A 12038-nucleotide genomic window follows, 5' to 3' on the forward strand; every position below is an offset into this window, starting at 1 on the left:
TCTAAATCAAATTCCATGATAATTCTTCAGTATACCATCCTGACTCTCCTTCCGAAGATCTCTCAGACCCTCGCTGAAGGACAAAAATATGTTCCCATTTTGTTTAGGCTGTCAGGCAGACAGTCTCCAATCATTAGCCTCTTGTCAACAGCGATGCTGGGGTAGATTACCAGTGCGCAGTGCTTGTAATGGCAGGTGCATGGCCCTGGGGCTGCCATCTGCCAGGAAGGAAGCGTTCTCCTCTAGGATGCTGAAGAGATTGACAAATAATGTAAACAAACCCCTGAATCCTTCCTAATCTATGGAATCAAGCTATGGCATTACTCTTCTGCAATGTAGATGTTACTATCGGAGGTGGGGGCTTAGGTCTGGGGCTTGGGTTGGGTTTTTTTCACTCTTAACTATTTCTGCGATTGATTTGCTGAGATAAAAAACACACTCTAAAATAACTTTTATTTAACCGAGACAGGCAAATCTGGATTTGAAAACAAACAAAAAACCACCCTAGTATCAAAGATGTTTGTTTTGGAAAGTATTTCCCCACTGTTAATTTGTAATGTACCTCTTTCCAGAGTGTGTTGCCCTTCACTGTGCACAAGAACTGCATTTTTTTAACTACTATTTTTGATACACCTATACACAATTTTGGCCCATCATCACTGGTAAAAAATTGAGAACATCTCCTCTGAAAAATTTTTTTCAGAGTAAAAAAAACCTGGACAGTAACAGAACTCTGAGTATTGTCTTTGGTCTTGTAAATCGATTTGCAAAGGGATTTCTCATGATCAGATTGAACATCTTTCCTATACAGTTCTAGTTTAGTGACCCATTTTTCACCTCAGCTACCAAGCAATAGCACACCTCCATGCAAATGTGCACACACTTACCAGACTAGTTGCTGCGATCACACTTATTCTTCAGGAAAGTTATTCCTTACTGTCTAACTGGCCACACAGAGGAGATTACACACTACTGCTGCCTTTGAGCGAGCCTCAAATGTTACTGTATGTGTTAGCACTTTAACACTCCATGAAGTGTGTTTTCTAGGTGAGCCTCTGTAAAGATGTAAGCAATCTTTACATTGATTTCTCTGTGGTTTGGATCAGGCTTATAATACCTAAGCCTTAAAACCTTGCTTTAAATACAAACACTTACGACCCTACAACTAAGGGATTCATCCTACCTAAATTAGTGTGGAAACTGCAAATGCAATCCAAACCAGTAATCCTGGTTTCCTCTACAGCTGACAGAGACACAGGTGAAAATCCATGCTACTTTATAACTTGCATTTCAAAGAGGTGGTGGGAGCAGTTGCCCTTGCTGGCTCTGTTCACTGCTGCTGGTTCTCGAGAGCGCCTGACGGACTGACTGACCCAAGATGCCCACGTGCTGGATGGCTAAAGGCAGCTGAGACAAACACAAGTGTAAAAAAAAAAAAACAAAAACAAACCAAGAAAAGTTTTCCTTTTGAAAGGCCGCAGGAGGAAAACCAGCCTTTTCAACAACCGGCAGCAAGGGGACTACTCAGCTGAACTTGGCTTTTCAAGGCTGCTGCTCTTGACCCCCTACATCCATACGCACAAAAACTTTAAAAATAACTACATGCCAGACAACAGACACACAAACAAAACACATCTGAACTCTGGGGTCACTACACCGCTTCCTAAAAACTCAAAGGATGCAACAGATTTCCATGTATACACAGATGGCTTCTAAGCAAACATTGTAAGAAACTACAACAAAAAACAGAGGAGTTGTGAAACCCTCATAATTGCACACCCTGATTTATCAAATCAGTTGCTATATGGACTTCAAATTGCTGTTACACACACTGCGCCAACACAACGTTCGAACTTCCACAAACTCTGCTGAAGTATATCATGACTAATACACAACATACCTAGACACAAAGAGAAAACATATGGATGACCAGTACACAAAAGCACACTGTACCTCAACAAATTGGGAAAAAAAGACCCCAGATACAGCCATTTCTTTATGTGTTTATTACTTTAAAAAGAAACATATTAATGGTGCCTTAGAGAAAATCTGATAGAAACAGAAAATACCTGGATGTACTTATGTTGCCCTTTAACTGCTGAATAGGGAGGAAAGTTAGGCTACATACGCTAACTCTAGCTTAATGCTTCTGTGGATGCTTGCTGTGTTTCAACTTTTAAACCACTTCAGCATTCCAGTGTAATTAATGCTATTTAAAAATAATAGTAAATCAAGTGTAAAGAAACCCATGTTATTCTCTCCTTATTAAAAAAAAAAACAAACCACCACCACCACCATATAAAACATGTCCTAATGCTCTTTCTGTTCAAACATTCCTTTATCCATTTTACTTACAAGCGAACGTTAGTCTCTGTAGCTATCTTGAAAGAAATCAAGTAATCAGAAGCAATCATCAACCTAAGCATTTCCTCTGCCTTGAGCAATGACTGTACTGGTTCATTTTAGAACAAACCCACCATTCAGCTTGGTCTATAACAATTTATCTTAAATGACTCAAAGTAACCATGACATTCTTTCTATAAGCAGTATAGCTAAACATAATTTAAAGTATAAAGCAAAATAAGAGTCTAATAGATGTTACACATTTTAATATTCTATTTGCTTGTAAAAAGCTGACATCCGTATAATCAACATAATTTAAAATATCAAAGGCTTCATTTAATCTTAGATAACCTCAGTTTACATCTTGTGTTTCACAAGTGGCACTGCTAGGTGCAGACCTAACCATTTTCGTTTAGACAGCTGTGAAATGATTTTTAATAATAAAAATCACCTAGTAATAATCACCTCAGATTTTTAATTCTAAGCGTAAGAGGTTAAAAAAAATAATCAAACTATGTAAGGTTATTAAAAGTAGTTCAGTTCTTCCTGCTGTTAATTGTCATGTTCTCACAGAACTTATCAGTAAAAGAAACTACTACAGCTAATTTATTCAAAAACAGACTTCAGAAGATGTATAGATTTGTAACACCACATATACTTCTTTTAATACTTTCCAGAAGTTATTTTAAAATTAATACAAGTTTTGTAAAAGATACAATTAAACATTCTCATGCTGCTCTGAGAACCAAAACTTTATGGCAGTTGGCATATTAGAGAGGGAAGGAAAAAAACCTTAATATAATTCATCGTGCAAAGTAATCCCAAAGAAAAAGGAAAACAAGGGTTATTTCTTGAATTATCTAAAATGTCATTAGAAAGACACAGGAAGAGATTTCTTAAGATAGGCTTTTTATTGTTTAGGTGCAATCATAAAACCCTCACAAAAGTAAGAGCTAATTGACAAGGCTGGGGGGGTCATTATTATAAAAAATCACCTTATTACGATCTCAACTAGATGCATTACAGATGATTTCTTTTAATAAAACAAGACAAAAGAAACTAACACAGGAGGAAAACCACCCTCAGGTTTTTTTTGCACCATTACACATAGTATCTGTTCAATTTTAGGAAACTAGACCAACTACTAGAAACATTTACAAGTTACAGAGCATTTGTTAATGGAAAAGAAAACAAAATTAAAGATAACCCACCCAAGTCTGGTGTTTTCAATTAAGCAAAATTCCTTATTACACACCCACTAAATGTAACAGGAATTTTACTTAAGAATTCCATGATTACACACAAAGCGTAAAATCTTAACCCCACCAAAATAGAGAGAAAACTCCCATCTGACTTCAATAGAACTAAGATCCACCATAAAGAGTCACATCGTTATTGGGTGTAATCTGTCATAAATACACTGGAATAAGTAGTTTACACTATACGAGAGAAATGAGTGTAAATGTCTCCATAATGAAAACCACACACAGTTCATAAGTTTTTAAGCAAAAAAGCGGTCATAATTTAAGAACAAAGGCTAATTATCAGCAAGTAACAAGTTTTAACCAACCAGTAACAGTATTATTTTATTTACACATCAGATGAAGGCAAGTGTTTCTCCAATTCTTAAATATTTGCACACTTTCAGAACACAGTAAAACTAAACAAACCGGTAATTTCGAGCAACCTTTTAATTTTGCTGTTTTGACAGCAGTTGTGGATGCGCTTGCTTGCTCTTGCCACGACAGGGTAATATGGACAGGGATCTCCGCAAGCACAGCACTCCCTACAGCAGGGGCAAGTTACTGATAGCAGAGAGACAAGCTACACGTGAAAACCAGCCACCTTTAAATGATACAAGTAATTTCACTTAAAACACTTATCCACGCGAAAACACATCTACTGCTACAGACCATCAGGAAGAATTCAAACTGGTTTTTTACATGTATTTTACACAAATCGAAATATTAACTTACTGAGAAGGTAATTACAAGGAGCTCATTGGCATACCCTGTATCTCTGAGATTCTCCTGTTCTAAATATTAAATATATGTGGATTCTCCATTGTCTTAAAATTGCTAGAAACCTCTCTTGGTTTTTGAAGAAGCTTTGAAGAAGTTAAGCTTCTCACTTTGCTAATATAGTTAAAAACAAAATTTGAAAAAAGTGCAAACAGCTAAGTAAACAATGCGGATCATATATAAGCTATCTCTTGTGCAAACCATTAATTTTTACAAAATTAGATTCTCTCAAATCTACCTGAATTACTACTGTGTCAAAATAATCTTGCTTATGCTCAAAATACAGTTTTCTTTAAATTGCATAAGTGTTTCTCTGTAAAAGATGAAATTCTTAGTAGGCTCCCAAATCACAATGCCTGCAATTCAAATACACTGGCACAATACTTGGTGATCTTTTTAGACAGTGGCAGAGGTCCTTCTGTAAACAAACTTCAGTGTGAAATCCCAATGAAAACCAAAAGAGAAACTAGGAAATTTGCAAAAGTTAATGACCTGATTCGACTTACACCGGTAAAGTCCTTTGTGACACATGCCTCCTTCCCCACGCTACGACTGCTTCAGTTTGCCTGCCACAAGTGCAATTAACCCGAAACCCCGATTTTGGTACCTAGCCCTGCACACTGGTGCTCGTGTGAGGCTTCTCCTTACCGCCTGGGCCTGACACCGGCCGCATTAATCCCCGAGCCCCATCACCCAGCAGGCGTGCACGCTCCTCGGGGAAGCGGGGAAGACAGCCAGCCTTGCCTCCTACAGCCAGAGCAAACCTCAGCCAGCCTCCCCGCACCACTTCTCCACGGGGTCTGCGTTTAAAAGCTTACGGGAGAGAGGAAAAACAAATACGCATGCAGATTAAATACTGAAATAAGGCAAGCCTAGAACCTCCCTTTGGGCAAATGTGCAGCAGAACTGAACCCTCTCCTCTGCACGCCGCCGTGCACCCAGTGAACGCGGCGATGCTCACCGCCCTCTCCTTTTGTTTACCCGATGGCAAGGACAGCAGTCGGTTCCCCCTGCTTCTCTGACCGACCGGCTCTTTCATTCCTGCTTTTCACCTGGATGGTGACCGTGCTCCCACCCACTCCCGGTTTTCTCGGTGCCACCCCCCCACCCCCCCCCCCCCTTAGGGTCAGCACTTTGGGGAATGCTGTGGAAATAGCTCTTTCCCAACACGGGGCTTGGTTTGCAGCTGGGGCTGTAGGTGGCTCAAGAAAAACTCATCGTTTCTGTGAAAAGTCACTCTGCAAAGCAAGGGGCGCGATAGTTTGTTGGTGCCCGGGACCAAGGCTGGACACGGAGAGCGGTAACTGCAGCACCCGCACCCCTCCAGGTCGAGCCACAGGGATCCTGAACACGACCCCAGCAAAACTAAAAGCAACAGACAAGTAACACGCTGCCCTCAGCCCTTCCAGTCATTCAGAATAAGCGTTCATCCTTTCAAACTCTGACATTTCATTCAACAATCCTCTCGTCTTAATTAGGTTCAAAGCTTGCTCCGCAAACGGTGAATCTCTCATCTTTTCCATCTTCCTGTACTTCCTATCAAAAGAGAAAATATTTTCTTCTTCAAAATCAACTAGCTACTAAGAAAAAACGAAAAAAACTGCAAGTGGCTCTCACAAACTCTTGCTGTTTGCTTACTGTTGATGACCTCTATCAGCACTGTGAATACAGAAGCAATACCTATTCACCTCCAAGCAACTGCTTTTACGAGGTATGTCATTTTACCGAGCTAGACCCATAAACACATATTACAGCTATACATGCATATGGGTTTAAAATACCGTGTCTTGCATAAATTCAAGAGCAAAGAGAAGCCCTGCGGTGTCTCATCATTAACTTTTCATCCCTGACAGACTGGCTGTTCTGCGCCCTCCTCAACCAGCCCGCAGTTGTGTACAAATTCTCACTCGCTAAGAGGAGGCAGGCTGCTATTTTGGGGGGTGGGGTGGAGGTGGGGGTGCATTTCTTTGTTTTGTTTTTGTTTTTTTTTTAAAAACAGCAAAACTAGCACCTCAACAAAGGAACAGCTACATAATCAAATCCCAAATTCTCTCTCACCCCAAGTTTCAGATTTCTTCGGTTTGCTGTTGTCTTTGAACACCCAGCATTTGCAATCTGTATAAAAGCAAGGCAACCAACCGGTCATTCGGGCTGGGACTGAGCTGCCAGCTGGAACACAGTTAGGCACCACCATAGGGTGGGCCTTGAAATGAAATGTGCGCTACAACATGCAACAGCTCATGCCTATAGTGAATTCTGGAAATAATTATTATTTTTTTTAAATTCACATTCCATGCTCACCATGATTTACTGTTAAAACTTTTGCGAGAGATAAGATATTTCAAAACCAAGATATTAAATTTATCCTTCTCATTTTAGTAGGATTGACCTTCCCAGCCAGAGAGCCAAGGATTTTTTTTTGTAATCTGATGTCCTCAGTCCAACAACCCTGTTTTTTAACTCCATCGTTTTACATTTTTAAATAGCATTTAGAAGCTGCATTAACATAAACTATTTTGGTCACATTTTCCAAACACTTTCCAAAATCTTACATAAGAAAACTCTGAAATACAGCCCAAACATAGCAACCGTGTAAACATTAGCTTCTGTTGGGGTACCCAGAAGTATACACTCGTAATAATAGCACAGAATTCAAACGTGAAGAAATATCCCGAAATTGAACTTTTTCTCACACAAAGAGCCAGCGAGTTCCTCCATGACCGTTTATTCCAGGATGTGTCGGGGGGGGAAAAGAAATCTTTAAGAAAGCGAGGAGGGACAGGGCCCTACCCCACACCACACAACCCCGCGGCGAGGAACAAACACCAAGCACAAACACGCGGTGGCACAGGCACTCTCAGACGTAGCTACTCACCTTTCACAGCACTCGCTTCTTTCAGGTTGTGAGACAGAAAGTCTATGCTGGCATAGGCGCTCATCTCCACGCCGTTGACGCCGCCGTTCAGGACGTGCCTGGCTCTCGACCTGGCTTTGTCACAGTTCGCCAGGGTCCCGTCCACCACGTCGATGGCGATGTAGTTGAGGCCGTTCTGGAAGCCAGCCGAGGTCTCCCGGCACATGGGGCTGCTACCCTGCTCCTCCTCCAGGCCTTCGCTTTTCCTGAGGGACACGTTCTCCACCGAGGCCGAGTTGTGCCGTTTGGGGTTGTGTGCGAAGGAGGGGGACACGGGGGTCACAGTGGTGGTGGAGGAGAAGGTTTCCGAGCTGTGCCTCCTGCGCCCCTGGGGATCCGCCCGGATGACCTTGGCCCCCCGGTTGGGGTCCGGGGGAGGGCTGGAGAGGATGAAAGCCTCCACCCCGGAGAGGGTGAGCCTCTTCACCCCAGCCGTGGGGCTGTCGACGCGGGCACTTTCTGGCTTCTGAACGATGGGTTGGGGTGGGGTGGTGGCCATGCCAAAGGTCATCTCGGTGTAATCCCCGCCGTCGGACGGGCTGGACGAACAGGCCACCCCCACGGCCGCCTTCAGGTAGCGCCCCTCGGGCTGGCTGGTGCTGGAGGAAGAGCCCGGCGAGAGCGCTTCCAGGGAGCCCACCGAGACCGTGCCCGACTGGGAGGGCGAGTGCGACCCGAAGTCGATGTTCATGTAGTCGGAGAGAGGGGAGCGCCTCTGCCCCGTGCCCGAGCCCAGGGAGGAGGCCGGGCTGTCGGCGGGCAGCGAGGGGGGCGAGTAGACGGCGGCATCCCCGAAGTCGATGTTGATGTACTCGCCGGGGCTCTTGGGCTCGGGCGGCAGAGGGTGCTCGTTCATGCTGGGCAGCATCGTCCGCAAGGTCTCCAGAGAGAGGCGGCTGGGCCGGGCCGCCCGCTGGCACCGCTGGCTCAGGAAGCTCTCGGTCCGGCTGTGCCGCAGGGGCGAAGGCACCGTGTGGCTGGAGGGGGCGAAGGTGCCGGCGGGCGACCGGCCCGCTCCGCACACCGCCTCCTCCGGGATCGTCCTCCCCGGGGAGTTCATGAAGACGTACTGGTCGCTGTCCTTCGCCGGGCCCTGGCTCTTGTAGGAGCGGGGTAAGGAGCTGTACGAATAGCAGCCGGGCTTGGGGGGCTCGCCGGGCCCGTGCCCCGAAGGGGCGAAGAAGAAGTCCGGGGGGGTGAGGGAGGGAGCCTGGGGCCCGTGCTGGGGGTCCCGAGGGGACATATTGATGTAGTCGCCGCAGCTCAGCCTCCCGTCCGAGCTCTCCACGGAGAGCCTGGAGCCGCACCACATCCGCATGTACCCGCTGTCGTCGGGGGAGCTCTCCCCGGGCGAGCTGGTCTTGTAGCCGCTCCTGTTCCCGGGGGACCCCCCACCCAGCCCCGCCCGGGGCTGCAGGATCTGCTTGGGGGCGGACACGCTGGTGGGGCTCATGGGCATGTAGTCATCGCCGCCCCGGCTTCCCTGCCCCAAAGCGGCGGCCACGCCGGGGGTCATGGGCATGTAGCCGTCGTCATCTCCCCCCCCCCCTCCTCCTCCTCCTCCTCCGCCCGCTGCCGGCGGCCCCAGGTTGGTGCTGCTGCTGCCGGAGCTGCGGTGGGAGCCGATCTCGATGTCCCCGTAGTCCTCGGGGTAGGGGGTGTAGGTCACTTTGGGGGAAGCCCCGGCTTGGCAGGAGGGGAAGAGGCGGCCGGCGCTGCCGGCGAAGGTGGCGCGCATCAGCGTGTACTCGTCGAGGGAGGCGGAGGAGACCTGCGGCGGGGGGGGCCGCTGCCGGCACGGGGTGGTCAGGGAGTAGGTCCGCTTCCGATGGCCCCGGTCGGCCGCGGCGTCGGGGCAGGGCCGGTAGCAGAGGCGGCCGCTCGGGGGCCGCTCCATCGCCATGTAGCCGTAGAGGTCGGTGCCGCCCCCGGGGTCCCGCACCGGGGGGGTCTCGGCCACCGACTCGGGGGTGTTGCTGCGGTTGCTGGCGGTGGAGGAGGAGGAGAAGGGCCGCAGGTCGCCGCCCGGGCTGGAGCCGTACTCGTCGAAGGACATGAAGCCGGCGTCGCTGGGGGAGCCGGAGACGGAGGCGCTGCCGCTGGACGGGCGCTGCGGGTGATGCGGGGGGGCCGCCTCGGAGCCCAGGCCGCTGCTGGAGGAGAGGCTGACGGGGCTGGCGGCGGAGGGGGGCGAGTGGGAGGCGGGCATGGACATGGAGCGGCTGCTCTGCAGGCCGCCGCCGGCCAGCACCGGCAGCAGCTTCCCCGCCTGCCGGCCCCCGCCGCCGCCGCTAAGCGTGTGCGAGCGGCTGAGGGGGGTCCGCACGGGGCCCGGGCTCATGGGGCTGCCGGCCGCCGAGCCCACCCGGCAGCCGTCGCCCTCGCTGGCCGTCCGCACCCGGCACGGCGTGCACTTGCTGCCGGCGCCGGCGGCGAGGCTGTCGGTGCGGGAGCGGCGGAGGAGGCCGGTCTGGCTGGGGGGCAGGTTGACCAGGTGGTGGTGCCGGCGGCCGGGCACGGTGATGGGGTGGGTGGCGGAGGCGCCGCCGCCGGGCCCGGCGGCCCCACCGGAGGAGGAGGAGGAGGAGGACTGGCTCTTGCTGCGGGGCCGGAAGGCGTACAGCTCCTTCAGCGCCTTCATGGCCTCCAGGATGGTCTCGTGGATGTTCTGGGCCACCACCGAGTCGTCCGCCTGCATCCAGAGCTCGCCGGGGCCGGTGGCCGCCGAGCGCCCCACCTCGATGAAGAAGAAGCTGTCGGAGTGGCCGCAGCGGCGGATGTTCATCAGCTGCAGCGTGACGGAGGGCAGCTCGCAGTTGAGGCGCACGAAGCCGATGGTGCGGGCCGAGAGGCAGAGCCGGTGGACGCCGGTGAGGTTTTTGCTCTGCCCCAAGCCCTTGGGCTTCAGCGTCACCTGCCAGACCTCCCGGTAGGCAGCGGCGGCCGGGGCGATCAGCCCGTAGCTGAGGTCCTCGCCGGCGGCGGCCAGGGAGGCGGCGGCCGCGCCGCAGGAGGCGGAGAAGGGGGAGGCGAGGTGGCGGTGGGGGGACCCCTGGCAGGCCGCCTTGCCCTCGTTGAGCAGGTCGGTGAACGCCCGGTACCAGCCCTCCTGCTCCTGCTCGTTCTCGGCCGCCACGGCGAAGTACTCGTCCTTGGTGTAGAGGGCGATGAGGTACTTGTGCTTGGCGTCCGCCCGCTTGTTGATGTTGAGGCAGGAGTCCAGGGCGATCACCCGCTTGGGCGCCCCGGACTTGTTCCTCCATTTCTTCTCGCTCTCGTAGTACTCCAGCCGGGCGCCCCCCGCCTCCTCCCCGCCGCCCGGGCCCCGCAGCACGAAGAAGCGCTTGTGGCCGTGCTTCTGCTTGCGCAGGTACCCGCACTTCCTCACGCCCTGGTTGTTGTTGTTGTTGTTGTTGAGGTTGGGGCCGGGCGGGGAGCTCAGGGGGGGCAGCAGCCCCAGCACGGCGGGGCTCGCCATCCCCGGCCCCGCGGCGGGAGCGCCGCCCGGCTCCTCTCGCTGCCGCCGCCGCCGCCGCCGCCGAGCGGGGCTGGGGGCCGAGCGCCGCCGAGAGCGGGAGGGGGGTGGGGGGTGGCGGTGGCGGGAAGCGGGTAAAATAAAGTTATTCCTCCGCGGGGAGAGCGCGGCTGCCCGGAGCCGCAGCGGGGTCCTCCGCCGTCGCCTCTAGGCAGCGGGCGCTGCCGGCGGCCGCCCGGCGTCCTCCCCGGCTCGGGTACCGGCGGCTGCGCCGCTGCCGCTCCCCGGCCGCTGCTGCTGCTGGTGCTGCTGCCGCTGCTGGTGCCGCCGCGGCTGCTGCCGGCGCCGGCGGGAGTTTCGCCGTAAGTAACACATCGCGCACCGAGTGCCCCAACTAAAGAGCAAAACAACACGTGACCGCCGCCTTACCGAGACGCTCACACACCGAGACGGGGCGGGGCGCGGCCGCCGCCGGCGCCGCCCCGCATTGGCCACCGCGCCGCGCGAAGGACGGCTCCGCCCGCCAATGGGACGGCGGGGCGGGCCCTGGGGTGCGAGGCGGCGCGACGCCGTTGGGCGGCGGGAGCCTCGCCCCCCCCCTCTCCCGCCCCTCCGCGGCGGGCGCGTTCCCGCCCACAGCCTCCGGCCCCCCTCAGGCGCGGCGGGACCCGCCTGCCGCTCCCCCCCCCCGCCTCAGCGCACACAGCGCGGAGCGCGCCGGGGCCGCGGGCACGGCGGGGAGAGAGCCGGTGCGGCCACGGAGCCCCCGCTGCTGTCCCTCGCCATACATCGTAGCCCCGGCGGGCGGCACGCCGGGGGCGGGGAGGGGGGGGGCGCACCGGCGTAGCTCGCCGCCGCCGCCATCAGGTGCTGCCGACCCGCCCGCCGCGGGCCCCTCACCCCCGGAGGGGAGCGGAGCTTCCGGGCGCGCGTGTGCGCGCGCCATCGCCCCCCCCTCCCGCACTCCCACACACACGCGTGTGTGCGTCAGCCCTCCTCGCACACGCACGCACGGCGGCTCCCAGCTGCCCCCCCCCGCCCCTCCACCCGGTGTGTCAGCCCGTGGCCGCCCCCACCTCACCCGCCTCCATTCCGCCCCCCCCCCGAAGGACTCGAGGAGTCGCGGGCCCGGCTGCTTCCCCCCTCCCGGCAGCGGCTCTTTACCCGCGGCGAGGAGATGCCACCTAGGGAGGACCGCACTGTTACTGGGTTTTAATTGAATAAATTAATTTATCCGGGCGTTCCGCCTTAGCGGTGAACGAGGGCAGCGTCCGCGTCTCCGCTG

At 53.1% G+C, this 12038-nt stretch overlaps 1 protein-coding gene across 2 annotated transcripts in view; it reads right to left on the bottom strand.

Moving 5' to 3' along the window:
* The window catches only part of IRS2 (insulin receptor substrate 2), a 31412-nt gene extending 20217 nt beyond the window's left edge, over window positions 1-11195 (bottom strand). The window contains exons 1-2 of one of the 2 annotated variants that reach the window (XM_075057589.1): window positions 7240-11195; window positions 832-5900 (exon numbers count right to left, since the gene is read on the bottom strand). In XM_075057589.1, coding sequence (XP_074913690.1) covers window positions 5875-5900; window positions 7240-10756 — 3543 coding nt within the window. In that variant the 5' untranslated portion in view covers window positions 10757-11195 and the 3' untranslated portion in view covers window positions 832-5874. Of the gene's footprint in view, window positions 1-831; window positions 5901-7239 lie in introns of those variants that run through there. The other variant, XM_075057590.1, reaches the window with a different exon arrangement.
* Between the last annotated feature and the right edge of the window lie 843 nt (window positions 11196-12038).

This window comes from Buteo buteo, chromosome 25 (genome assembly GCF_964188355.1).
Source record: "Buteo buteo chromosome 25, bButBut1.hap1.1, whole genome shotgun sequence".
Taxonomy (NCBI): Eukaryota; Metazoa; Chordata; class Aves; order Accipitriformes; family Accipitridae; genus Buteo; species Buteo buteo.